At 39.4% G+C, this 14383-nt stretch overlaps 1 protein-coding gene across 5 annotated transcripts in view; it reads left to right on the forward strand.

The window, feature by feature from the left end:
* VAV3 (vav guanine nucleotide exchange factor 3) overlaps positions 1 to 14383 on the forward strand; it is a 393845-nt gene that overhangs the window by 89326 nt on the left and 290136 nt on the right. For 4 of the 5 annotated variants that reach the window (XM_035252253.3, XM_017974986.4, XM_009001808.4 and 1 more), the window contains exon 2: positions 2257 to 2373. The exons of the other annotated variant lie outside the window; for it this stretch is intronic. In XM_035252253.3, coding sequence (XP_035108144.3) covers positions 2257 to 2373 — 117 coding nt within the window. The remainder of the gene's footprint in view (positions 1 to 2256; positions 2374 to 14383) is intronic. 5 annotated transcript variants of the gene reach the window in all.

Consider the following 14383-nt stretch of genomic DNA (forward strand, 5'->3'; position numbering starts at 1 on the left):
ATTATACTTTGTTCCTTTGTGAGCAATGAGCTGGGCACTTAATTATGTAAATGCTGTTGCAAGAGAGCAGTTGCATAATCCCCAAGAGGGTAATTGTTATATGTCTTGGCAGAATGCAGGGCTTTTAATCTGTAAATAAGCAATTCTATGTGGAAGAGCTACATGCAGAGTGATTCTGTGTCTTAAAGGTCTCTTATGAATTTTTTAAAGTGAAAGCAGTAACTTCATGTGCTGATTAGCTGATGCTTTTGTGTTTCAAAGGGTTTATGATGCTTCCGTTGTGGTTTTAATCCCTCCTGAAATATTTAAGCTTCTGAGAATGATTCTTGTAAAAGGTAAAGTGTGTCTAAGTTAGGACTATTAATAATCTGAATGTTTCAAATGTATTAATAGATGAAGCAAAAAAGATATGCTTTTTGCAAATAAAAAAAATCAAGATAAACAAAACAATGAAATAAAACATTGGCAACAGTTTTAAAAAAGCAAAGATACAATAATTAGCTAATATGTTTCTCACTTTTTGATGGTTAGTAGGTTTTTTCCATTTTATTTGAACTTTATTTTGGTATAACTTATATAATAAGCTGCATTTATTTAAAGTTTTCATGTATATGCCACTGTAGCTAATATTTCCAAAAAGAATTAACTCACTTTTAGGGTATGTGTGTATTTTGTCTAGATGCATGTGAGTCTTTTAGATACTAAAAGCAAATTTTAACTTTTGTTTTTCTAAGCAGTCAGTAGCGTCTGCCTTCCCTCCTATGTCCCTGTTACAGTGTTAATGAGCTGACTGTGCTCTTCTCTAAGGTCAGCTTCTGTACTTGAACTCTTAATCTCTCCCCACTTTGCCTAATCAGGACTACATTTGGGGAACTGTCCCTCTCTCCTTGGTGACAAACTCCCCCCACCTATCAAGTTATTCCCTTCAAAACAGAAACATGTCACGACTTCATCTGCTCTTTCTTAAAACTCTTGACCATTTCTCTGTTCTCCTCTGCAGCAAAACTCAGGTGTCTATATTCTATCTTCACTTCCTCTTTTCTGTCTTTGAAACCAGCTCCAAGAAGCCTTTCACCCTAGTCCTTTATATAGAACCTGCTTTTGTCAAGGTACCAGTGACTTTCACACTGCCAGAGTCCATGGGCAGCACTTGGTCTAAATCTTATTTGGCCGTCTGCAGCATCTAACATAGTTTTTCACTCCCTTCTAGAAACACCCTCTTTACTTGGGTCAGGAAAGCCCTGTCCTCTGGGTCTCCTGCTTCCCCACTGGTCACTCTTACTTAGACTCCTTTGTGAACTCCTCCTCATTTTTCTGTGTGAAGTACACGTCTATCTCCTGAACCCCACACTTACTGGATGACTGACCTTAGGCATGTCAGAAGCTGACCTTGGGCATATCAGACTTAACACAGTCAAAATGTGACCACACTCTGGTCTTCCTACAGTTGTCTTTCACCTGGATTATTTATTGTAAGAGCTTTCTGTTTGGTTTTTCTGCCTCTATCCTTGCTCTAGTCCCTTTCATTCTGTATTCAGCACAGCAACCCCAAAAGACCTTTTTAAACCATCAGATTATGTCCTCCTTTTGGCCCAAGGCCTTCAGGTGTACTCCCATATCAGTCAGAGTAAAAGCTGTCCAGTAAGGATCTTCATCATCTGACCCCATTAGCTTTCCATCTCTCCTCCTGTTTCCCGTTACTCACTCTGCCTTGCTGCATTGACCCCTTTCTCAGACATGCTCAGAGGCCTCTGAGCCAGGGCCTTGGCAAGGGATGCTGCTTTAGGCTGGGCTCTTGTGTGCTGTGGTTCTGCATGGCTTGCTCCCTTTGCACCTCGGATCTCTGCTCCACCGTCCTCTTCTCTGTGAGACCTTCTCTAGCCATCCTGTTTAAGTTCCCCCGCCCAGCCCCACCAGCTCTCCTGATCCGTCCTCCAGGCTTTATTTTTCCCTATTGCACTTATCACCATATGAAAGTAAAAATACTTGCTTTTCTGTGTTTATTCCACTGTTTGTCTGCCTTTTCATATTAGAATATAAATTTCATGAGGATAGAAATTGCCTTGGTCACAGCTGTGTCACCTGTGCCTGAGAGAGACTGCATGCTTGGTCAGTACTGCTGACTGAGTAATTGAAAAGCAACCTCAAGGCTGCTTGATGCTTTCTTGTCATTTTTAGAGCAGTCTGAGTGTTACAGAGGATAGATAACATTCAGAATAATTAACTCTATGCTAACAGCTCTTTCCCATTCCTCAGTTTCTCTGTTTGAAGAACATAAGGACATTTCTCACGGCCTGTTGTGAGACGTTTGGAATGAGGAAAAGTGAACTCTTCGAAGCATTTGACCTGTTTGATGTTCGTGACTTTGGAAAGGTAATTATACTTTGTTTTTAATATTACTTTTTAACTGGAGAACATTGAAGCAAATTGCTTTAAATCTTGAAGTAGGGCATGTAACTTAAGTGGTTTATGTAATTCTGTATTATATACTTGAATTTCACATGTAGATGGCTTAGCAAAAACAAGCAGAAACCATACGCATGAAACAACAACAAAAAAATTGGCATCAACTTTCCAAATGGGATTAGAATTATTTTGTAATTAAAGTAGTATGGGGGAGGGAACCTTTTCTCCAGAGGTAATTTTTTTCTGCTAGTCACCTCAGAGGGTAGGGTTATTATTATCTGCCGTTTAGATCGATCACTGGGCACTCAGGGGTAAGGACCAGTATTCTTTTCCTCCAGTCTTCTCTATATTTGAAAGCTCCTAATTTTTGGAAGTTGAGAATGTTCTGCTGTTTTTTTTCTCTATTTTGACACTGGATTAGGTGACGCGGAGAAGACATGATTCACAAATGTTTGAGATTGTTGAATAATTTCTGTTGCTTGGATTTCAGCAGATAATTGTCGGATTTCAGGGACATTTTTCACATGGAAATTGTTTTAATATTTACTGTTATTTTATGCACACTGAACATGTGTATAAGTGAAAAATCATCCTTTAAAAATTATGATCATTTCTTATGAAGTGAATGAACATAAACCTCTCACAAGTAACTAGCCATAAAAGAGTCAGGTAATTAAGGCAACCAGACTTCGGCCCATGCTGATGCAATTGCATTATGAAAATAAGTGCATGATAAGGAAAAAACTAATGCTATTGAAAAGTTTGTCCTTGTTCTTGTAATTCAGCTGCTAGTGTCTTATCAAAAGGCTGTTTGAGAGTGATACTTTTTTTGATCTCTGAGATATAATATTTTGGTTAGAAAATAAAAACCAATGGATTGCTCTTTGCTAAACAGTATAAACTTGAAACAGCAATATAGGAAATTAGATGCTGAAATACAGCACATGTGGGGAAGCCACTCTATCTGGGGAAGGGGAAGGCCTGGGTTCTCTCTCCGGTCTTAACCCAGGGTCATTTTGTAATCTAGAAGTCACCAGCCTTCTCGGGCAGCAGGTTGCCTTCGAGCTTGCAAAGTTGTACAAAGGGAAGCGAGGATAAGAACGTGGTTTCTAAGATTCCTTTAATCTCTGGAAAGCTATTATTTAACTGTCCTGAGGTCCAAAAAGTGATGGAGGAAAAAAGATGATAATAAGTACAGGGAACTGAAAGCCAAGCCCTTAGTAAGTGAGGTGGTAGCGTATTTTTCTGTGGCCATGAAGCACGGGTGAGGTGGACACTTCTCTAAGCTGTTGGCCCTGAAAAACACCAGAGATATTTCTGGTTTTCTTTTTCTTTTATCTGTCCCCCTATTCCTCCTGTACCTTTAAATAAAATCTTCCTTTATTTTCACCAAGAGGGGAAATGAAAAATGGAAATGAATTGGGGAAATGAAAAATGAAAAAAGTTTTGACTTTTTAAATCTCCTTAAGGAACTATTTATTTTTCATTTAAATTTGCAAGAAATGGTGTTGATAAATATTGGAAAAATATATAAATACTTCGAAATGCATGGTGTTCCAGTGGAATAAGATTGCTTGCTAAATTGATTAGACAATGGAAGCTTTGGAGGAGAGTCGATACTACAAAAAATTGAATGTGAAGGCATAAACTGTATGCTTCTTAAGGATAAATGTATTTTTGACTGCTTAAAATATTTTAGCAATGGTAGATCTGAAACAGAATTAAACTTGAGATTGTGGTTTAGAACTTGAACCTACATTGTAGTCACTTATGTTTTGCTGCTGCCAAGATTGGGGTAGCTATCTCTTTAGAACTGTATGATCTAAGAAAACACTGAAAGTTAAATAATTTGTGACATCATTTTGTAGTTTATCAGTACTAATACTATTAAGCATCATATGCTCTAAGTAAAAACTGCCAATACCACCACTTAATGAACACTTAAAATGTGCAGTCTTTTCAGTCTTCAGGATAAAATTTTGAAAATTATTTTGGCAACATTAGGAAGTACGTACTACATTTTCTCTTCATTGTATAGAGGAGAAAATCAGCATCCCAAATTGTATATCTATTAGGGATTGAAGCAGTGGTTTGAACTCAGGTCTAGCTGATTCTGTACTATTGTACTACAGTGCAAACATTCAAATAGCACATAACATGTGTTTAGCATGTAATGAGGGAATCATCAATCAGTTCTAATATGTGAGTACTATTATTTTTCCCATTTATGGATCCTAGCTTGTGAGTAATGGAACTGAAATCATTCATGTAGTTTAAAATTTTTAATTTGAAAAAATGTGAATAGATTGTTAATTCAGCAACAAAATAATTTCTGACAGGAAAATACACATTTTAACCGGATGTGGACAGTCTATTTTCCTTCATTTCTTAGGATTTAAATAAATTTTTTGTTAACTTAAAATGAAAAATATATGTGCTCTCCTTTCTGCTTCAATTCCTACAATGGTGAATCTGAACTTCATGTGCATTTCCCACCTTTTTGCCTAAGAATATATTAATTGTAATAGCAGCACCTAATGTTTTTATAGCATTTTGAAGTTTTCAGAGTACTTAGCATTACTGACCACATTTGATTCTCATAATAGTCTTGTGAAGACATTCTTTAGATGAGGAAGCTAAGACATGAGGAGGTGCTTAGATAGTGATTCCAGGGTCTCCTTGCTTGGGAAGAGGAATAAGATCTGGAGCTCAGGCCTCTGGCTTCTCAGTCCTGTTTTTCTTGTCCAGTGTCTGTGTTTTGGGTCTCATTGCTATGTGGATGGTCAGGGAAAAGGATGAACTTAAAAGAATTTATAAAATTAAAAAACACAAGTGATGTATTACTTGGCATCTAATTATGCTTTGGAAAGAAAGGAGAGATTTAGAATACTGCATGAGTCTGCAAACCAGTGGTGGTTCAAGTTATTAACTCTAAATAGTCACCCGATTCACAGGTTCTCATCTATACACGTGGAATCAGTTCTTAGCTACACCCTCCTCCCTGTTTTCTCATTGCAGTGTTTGCTCACTAATCTTTGCCCAAGTTCTTCCTCTGTTTGGGGTTCAGGAAATTTATTTTGAACTTAGGCTTGCTATGGATGTGTTTTCTTTTAGAAAATCCTGGAAACGATGTTAACGTGAATGATAATTTGTATTTTGTTGAGATGGTGAAGAGCATCCATTTGGGGTCCTCTAGAAGGGCTTATGATAATTCTGCCTTTCAGTGTTACCTTTAATTCTTAGTATTGAACTCTTTACTCAATAGTAATTCACTTCAAACGCAACCAACATCAAGAAAAATTAGAATAGTTTGAAATGCTTTCTATGCTTTTTAAATAATACAGGAAAGAGGAGTGAGTTTAGTAACTTGAACTCATTTAAGAGTCAGCAGAGGCCTTGAGGTTAAATGTGACCCTCACTCTTCAGGGTTGATAAATACTGAAAAGGTTCCTGAAAGAGGGAGATTTCTTGTCTAAGACTGCTGAGGTCTGAGGGGGAATGGGGGAATGAGGCGTGTTTGGGGTTTGTTTTGAATAACCATTTACTTTCTTACTTTTGAGAAAAAAGGAATCTCTTTCTGGCTTTCTGGCAACAAAAGTAAGTAAAATATTGTTAGGTAACGTTTTGGCTTAAGAAAAATAATTAAAACGTTCCCCTCCAGAATAATATTAGAAATTACTATATTATTTTTGGCATCATAACACTATCTATAACTTTGTTCATTTTCATACTGTATATAAAGAATTTTTCATAACTGTTTCAATTGTCATTTTATGATTATATTGCTCTTTGGAAATGTTTCCTACTGAGCTGTCTGTTGGCACATTTACAGTGCAGAAGCACATGGGATATTTTCTTTAATAAGACCATTTCTAGAGAGTAATGGAAGTCAGGTTGCCTCTGTCCAGATAAGTGACTAAAGTCAGCTCCTTACCCTTGCTCTGGGTGAGGGCTTGCTTCCCATGACACACTGTTGTTTCAAGTATTGTAAAGCACTTTGCAAGTGTAAAGTTATGTATTTTCTTAAACCAAAGAGTATCCACACCTGACCAGTGGTAGTTCCAGTTGATTTGAATTGCAATAGGATAGTTTCATCATGTTCAGGTTCAGGACAGGCACTGTCAAAAAGAATTCAGAGCATCAGCTTAGGGGTTAGTCAGGGATACAGGTAAGAACATTATTGGGGTAGGGGTAGAGAGGGTTGCCATTTAGTTAAGAATTAAACTAAAGAGCTTCTTCACAGCAAAAGGAACAGTCAGCAGAGTAAACAGACAACCCACAGAGTAGGAGAAATTCTTCACCATCTACACATCCAACAAAGGACTAATATCCAGAATCTACAAGGAACTCAAACAAATCAGCAAGAATAAAACCAATCTCATCAAAAAGTGGGCTAAGGACGTGAGTAGACAGTTCTCAAAAGAAAACATACAAATGGCCAACAAACATGTAAACATACTCGCCATCACTGATGATCAGGGAAATGCAAATGAAAACCACAATGGGATACTATGTTACTCTCGCAAAAATGGCCATAATCAAGAAATCAAAAACTAATGCCTGTTGACCTGGATGCGGTGAAAAGGGAGCACTTCTATACTGCTGCTGGGAATGTAAACTAGTACAACCACTATGGAAAACAGTGTGGAGATTCCTTAAACAACTAAAAGTAGAACTACCATTTGATCCAGCAATACTACTACTGGGTATCTAGCCGGAGGAAAGGAAGTTATTTATATCAGAAGATACTTGCACACTCATGTTTATAGCAGTTCACAATTGCAGAAAGTGTGGAATTAGCCCAATGCCCATCAATCAATGTGGATACAGAAATTGTGATGTATATACACACACACACACACACACACACACACACACATACATACATGATGAAATACTACTCAGCCATAAAAAGGAATGAATTAATGGCATTTGCAGCAGCCTGGATGGAACTGGAGACTATTATTCTAAGTGAAGTAACTCAGGAATGGAAAACCAAACATTGTATATTCTCACTCATGTGGGAGCTAAGCTATGAGGATACAAAGGCCTAAGAATGATACAATGGACTCTGGGGACTCGGGAAAGTGCAAAAGGGAAGTGAGAGATAAAACACTAGAAATTGGGTTCAGTGTATACTGCTTGGGTGATGGGTGCACCGAAATCTCACAAATCACCACTGAAGAACTGTACTCATGTAACCCCTGTTACCCCAAAACCTGTGGAAATAGAAAATTAAAAAACAAAGGAAAACATGGTTTCTGAGTTGGATCTTGGTTTGGATTCCAGTTAGGTCCTGATTAGTATACAGTGTTGGGCAAGTAACCTCTTTGAGCTTCAGTTTCCTCATCTATGTATTGAGTTTAGGTGAGTGTTAAATGAAATCGTGTACGTCAAGTGCTTAACAGAGCGTCTAAGGTAAGTACTCTTATCATTACTATTATTAACACTATTATTATTTTTAATGGTTTTGGGATTCGTTGGTAAACATAAGTGTTGAATTTCGAATTAAGTGCAAGAAAAATGTCAATATTGGAGGGGGTGAGATTAAGAAATAAACTTCGTTCTTTCTAATGTTGTATAGCACTCTTGTGTTTTATTTCGCACAGACATCTTTTCTCTTTCCTTCTGTGGCCTCGCATCTCCTTTGAAAAACCACCCTTTCTTCTTTCTCACTTACAGAGTTTGGATGGCTTAATCAATTATATCCTATGCCGTTGAACACATAGAGATGGTTCAGGAATGGGGTGAGTCACTCAGTTGGGACCAATAAGACATTTGCAAGGGCAGTTTTATTTTTCTCTCTTCCTGATACAGAAGACTGTAGGTGTGAGTCTGAGGCTTGGTGGAGCTATAGCCATCTGGGTACCACATTGAGTTTCAAAATTGACCCATTTCAGAGGGAATAGAGTTGAGGATGAACCTAGTGACATCATGTGAAGTGAGAATCAGAAAAAAAAAAAAAAAAAAAAAAAAAAGAGAATCAGGCTGGGCCCAGAGCTAAATATGTATCTATAGGTTTTTCCATGCCATGAACCAATACATTTCCTCCTTTTCTCTTTTTTGAGCCAGTTTTCATTATTTTCCTAACCAAGAGTAAGATAAATCTAAGTGATTCACTGTGTTTCACCAGTTAAATGATTTCAGTTTTACAGATATGTTAACTTTTATTATGAAAGTTCCAGGCAATTTGGAGACCATTTGTTAGGCTCTACATCTTCTATCATATGCTGAAGAGGAGATATGAAGACAAAGTCCCAGAACCTATTTTGCAGCATGTAAATAATTAAATAGAAGTACTGTCCCAGCTTCATAGTAAATGCTTTCTTTTCCTTACCATTGATTCCAGAAATATCATAGATCTTGAGGTTTAGGTCACCACAGGCAACACCACAAGCTACTTGAGAGCCTGCAATGGTTTACTACTACCTATCTATCCTCATGAAACTCTGCCTGGCTTTCCCTGTCATGAGAAAAACCTCCCAAGAAAAGGCTCCTGAGCCTTCACTGACTACAGGTGGTCCCAGGGACCTCACCTTGGCATGGCTTGAAAGATCCTTACTATCTAGTGCATACACATTCATCAACACCTGGAAACATGTTTTAATATACACATATGTAAAGAAGAATCATCTTAGTGTGTAAATCTTTTTAGTTACTTGTTTGACATAAAACAAGTTTGACATTTCTCTTGAAGTATGTCCCACCCAAATTATCCAGAAATCTCTGGGCTTTACATAGTGAGGCTTAAATCAGCCTTGCTTCAAAGCCCCACAGGAGCTTGATCTCTTTGTCTGCTAGTGTGGTGCAGTTGCACAAGACTGGTTCTGTGTGGTTCCTGGGAGAGCTTTAGTTCTCTGATGCTAGCAGTGCCCTTGTATTTTCAACCCTTCTCAACCCCATCCTGCCCACACCACTTTCCTTCATCCCTATAGCATTTTAGCTTTTGCATTGAGCCTGGCCAGACCCTGTCTCCCTAGCTTTATGATGAATTCTATTCGTTGGCTCCTTGTATTCTGTCAGCAAGCTTGGGTCATGTACCCCTCATTCAGCCCTTACAGAGTACCAACCTCCAGTCTCAGAGCAGCATTTGGGATCCCCAGTATTTTTTTCCCCTCAAGGCTCTTGAATTTTCCCACAAATTAGCCAACTTCCAGACTAGAGCTGGCTCAGCCTGGCAAGGAGACTGTCAGGAGTCAACCTCCACTCACCAAGGCCTCCTTTGCGTTGTCCTCCTGAGCAGTAGGAGGCTTGCCTGTATTTACATGACTAAGGGGGAGCTCTGCAGAGATTCCTCCCTGAACAAAGATAGATTGTTCCAAGGCTATTGTTTTTTAGGCAGAGGAGGAGGGAACAGTTCTAGCCTTTCCTAATGTATGTGTCTGGCTGACTGTTAACACAATTCCCGTATCATTAGCACTATTCCCCTCCTTTGTTTTTGGATAGAGTTGACCTTTGTAGCAACCTCCTCATTTTTTCACTTTTGTAGGGGTATTTAATGCTTGGCAGATTTTCCCATTCTTACCTCCTCTTATAGAACTTTAGTACCCAAGCCATGCAAAGACATTTTTTATACCTTAGTGATTATTCAAGTTCATTTTTTAGTCTGTTTCCTAATTATTTTTGAGTTAGTTCAATAAACTCTTTACTTTTCTGTAACCTAAAGACAGTTGAAAACTTCTGGAATAATATTTCCCAAATAACTTTGCAAGGAATCCCATTGTCCCAAGAAATGCTAATAGGAAGCCTGGAGAAAAAATCTTCTTGTTCCAAAGAGTTTGGTAAACACTGCATGTTGTATTTATGAGATGGAGCATAGCAAAGGAACTGAAAAGTCCTGCAGTGAGGAAAATAAATTTTGTTGACTCCGGAATTTCTCATATTTGCACTTGATTAGCTATTTAGGTGTCACATGATTGCTTAAAACTCATTATGTATAAAACCGAAGTACTTTATTCTTTTTTCTTGAGATGGTGTCTGGTTCTGTCACCCAGGCTAGAGTGCAGTGGTGTGATCTTGGCTCACTTTAACCTCCACCTGCTGGGTTCAGGCAATTCTCCTGCCTCAGCCTCCTGAGTAGCTGGGATTATAGGTGTGCACCATCACACCTGGCTAATTTTTTATATTTTTAGTAAAGATGGGGCTTTGGCATGTTGACCAGGCTGGGCTTGAGCTCCTGACCTCAGGTAATCCACCAGCTTCTGCTTCCCAAAGTGCTGGGATTATAGGCGTGAGCCACCACACCTGGTCAAAATGCCTTTTCTTTATCCCTCATTGTTTTTGCCTTTTAGTTGAGGTAGTCATCACTGGGAGTATTGAAATTGTCTCCTAGGTATCTTTTTGCCATCAGTTTTGAATAGTTTCAAGATAATCTTCCAAAAATGTAGAGCTGATAATTTTACTAATGGGCTTGTTACCAGTGGAGAATATCCAAGTTACCAGTGGTGAATCTGTACAGGTCTACAGGAATCTCAATTTTTGCCCCCTCAGGAGAAAGAATTTGACTGAGGGGCATAAGACAGAAAAAGAGTCCAAGGGAAGTTTCAAAGCAGGAGTGGAAGTTTATTTAGAAAGGCTTTAGAACAGGAAAGAAAGGAAAGTATGCTTGGAAGAGACCCAAGCGGACACCGAGGTCAAGTGAGGTGTTTAACATTGATCCTAGGACTTTAGAGGCTGGCCCCTTCCTCATGATTCTTTCCTTAGGGTGGGTTGCCCACAAGTACAGTGCCCTCCTTATTTTTGGGAAGTGAGCACACACACTGTGTTTAGGATGTTGTACGTATGCCCATCTGAGACTTTCTTCCCTTTTCCGGTTTGGTGCCCCTGGAAAGTATGTACTCTGCCATTTTGTCTCTCACTGCACACACCCAGGAAATTGCTTCTCCCTGGTGCCTGCATTCGATTAACACTTTAGTACAACAGGTGTAGACCATCAGGAAATGGTTTCTCCCTGTAGCAGCTGCCAGCTTATCACTTTTAGAGAGGCAGTGTGATAATTGCCAAACTATCATCTAACATTCCTAGTGGTGGGAGAGCCCTTTCCTGCTCACTCATGCCTATCTAACTACCTGTACCCGGGTTAAAACTTGATAGTGATCCCTGTTGTTTATAAGAGAATAACGTCTAAACACTTTTACAAGCCACACAGGATTCTTCATGATCAGGCCTCTGCCTACCTTTCTAACCTTATTTCTTACTTTCCTACCCCCATTAACTCCCTTGCTTAAGTCCTACAAATTACTAAAGTCATCATGACTCACCAGATTAATATTTATTAATATCATTTCCTTTGCCTGGAATGCCCTTTCCTTTCATATCCTTTAGCCCCTTGTCTGCAGTGACTCAATTCAAGAGTCACATACATTCATTACACTCACACACACACTGCTTAAAACATGAGAGTATGTGCTTTGTCCAGAGCTCTGGACTTAGCTGGTTCTTGGATGTATTGAGTCTTTTGGGCCTGGCTTTGCAGACTTGTCTCTGTGCATTCCCTTCATTTTCAACTGGGACCTTCCACCTCCTTCTCTGCCCCACAGAAATTGGACCCTGACCCATTACATTGACTCTTTTCTTCAGCTAATTCTGAGACTTTGAGAGCAAGTAAACCTGACTTTCACTCTACCCTGCCCCAGCCACCTGTGTGCAGGGGAGTTGCTCAGCCTCTCAGAGCCTTCACATTTTGATCTGTAAACTGGTCCTGATGAGGATCCTTACTTCAAGGAATTGTGATGATGACTTTGAATTGAATTCTGTGGGAAAAGCAACCAGTGCAGTGTGGGCAGGGGGTAAGGCTCAGCCAGAGGTAACTCCCGAGTAATTTATCCATCATTTCCTCATTGGGAAGTGTTTGTATGCCACATGCTGCTTTATCAGGGTGGAGGAGCAGAGAGTCAAGACCACCTGCTCTCAAGGCATTGTCACTGTCCCTCACTATCCAAGTTAATGAAACAAACAGGTAAAACATAAACAAAAAGTCACAGCCAGCGGATAAGTGCCACTGAGGAAAGAAACAGAGTACAATGATGAGTGGCTAGAGGAAGCCACTTTAGACAGACTGGGAAGAAAAATGATTTGAAATACCAGTGGCCCAGTGGGAAGAGGATGCTAGTACTACTATACATTTATTTATTATTTTTTGAGACAAAGTTTCACCCTTGTCACCTAGGCTGGAGTACAGTGGTGCGATCTTGGCTCACTGCAATCTCCACCTCTCTGGTTGAAGCAATCCTTCCCCCTCAACCTCCCGAGTAGCTGGACTGTAGGTGCATGCCACAACAGCCAGCTAAGTTTTATATTTTTTTATAGAGACAGGGTTTCACCATGTTGCCCAGACTGATCTCAAGCTCTTGAGCTCAAGCAATCTACCCACCTCAGCTTTCCAAAGTGCTGGGATTATAGGTGTGAGCCACCATGACTGGCCCTTCCACTCTGATTTAAATTAAGTTTTAAATAAGTTATATAGCACATTTTAACTGGATTCTATCCTACCTCTTCCAGTAGATTCCCTTGGGCTAATCCTTTAACTTGGCCCCAGTTTTTTCGATTCTGATATTTTTCTGATTCTCAAGTGCCGCTTATTGGTAGATGCAATACGTATACATTGCGTTTTGTAAAGTAATGTTTCGCTTTGATGACTCTTAGTTGTGTAATCCTCTCTGAAGGCTTCCTCATACCTTTTAAGTTATTTATAAGCTCTTTTGCAGAGACTTTTAACCTGGGTATACTTCATTTTTGGTGATATTGGCATCCCCTTAAAATTGTAAACTTTTAGAGAGAGAAAAAACTTGACCATACATACCCTTCTGGAGAGAGAAAGGCATTATAAAGAGCTAAAAGCATGATAAAGATTTCTCCTCGGTTTTACATCTGCATTTGGCATAGCTACTGAGAATATTTCCAAAATTGGAAATCTAGTTTGAGAACTGAAATGGAACTTCTCTTTGCTCTTTCGGATTCCTCTACAGACCAAAATAGTGAATCTTTTGAGTATTTTTTTTAACTCTATTTTTTTCTAATATCCATGTAAATATGCACACAGAGGTTTACAGACATACCGAGATATATGTATCTACCTATGTAAGTAGAGGGAAAGTCATTTAGGAAGGTGCTGAAGGGGAAATCTACATAGAATTTTGGGGTTCTGCTGATAATCCTCATAGCTTGAACATAACATGTAACTGCAGCAAGCTGGATCTTGAGGTCCAACAGAGATTGGGGCCAGAGTAGGGGGGCCCTTCAGGCATAGCCGGGTCTGCACTGATTCTGACAAAGGGCCAGTGAGTACTTTTTTTTTTTTTTTTTTTTTGAGACAGAGTCTTGCTCTGTCACCAGGCTCCAGGCTGGAGTGCAGTGGCGCAATCTTGGCTCACTGCAACCTCCACCTCCCGGGTTCAAGCAATTCTCCTGCCTCAGCTTCCTGGGTAGCTGGGATTACAGGCACACAACACCATGCTCAGCTAATTTTTTTGTATTTTTAGTAGAGTTGGTGTTTCACCATGTTGGTCAGGATGGTCTTGATCTCTTGACTTCGTGATCTGCCTGCCTTGGGCTACCAAAGTGCTGGGGTGAGTACTTTTCAACAGACAGACAGGAGATAACCTGCTGAGTGCTTGAGCTAAGCACTATGTCAGTGGGGGAGGCTGTAGTGGGCAATCATAATGCCAGTGGTAGGAGGAGCAGGCTTGAGATGAGATAGTCTGGTTGAAAAATGATGCAGACCTACTAGACCAACTGTAAAAGAGGCCCAGAGTTTGAGAGATTTTGGATGTTTAAGAATTGATATGAGTCATGAGAGGATAAGAGAGAGGAGAGAACTGGAAACCTGGCAGGGGGAAAGTAGGGTTTATTGCAAGGGAAATAATGGAGCAGGAGCAACTTATAAATGTTATAATGTTATAAACATAATGCTTTTTAAATTAATGTAGCAGAATTCTAATGGCGTTTACTCTCAATTTCTGTGGACGTATTTTACAAC

The sequence above is a fragment of the Callithrix jacchus genome, chromosome 7 (assembly GCF_049354715.1).
Source record: "Callithrix jacchus isolate 240 chromosome 7, calJac240_pri, whole genome shotgun sequence".
NCBI lineage: Eukaryota > Metazoa > Chordata > Mammalia > Primates > Cebidae > Callithrix > Callithrix jacchus.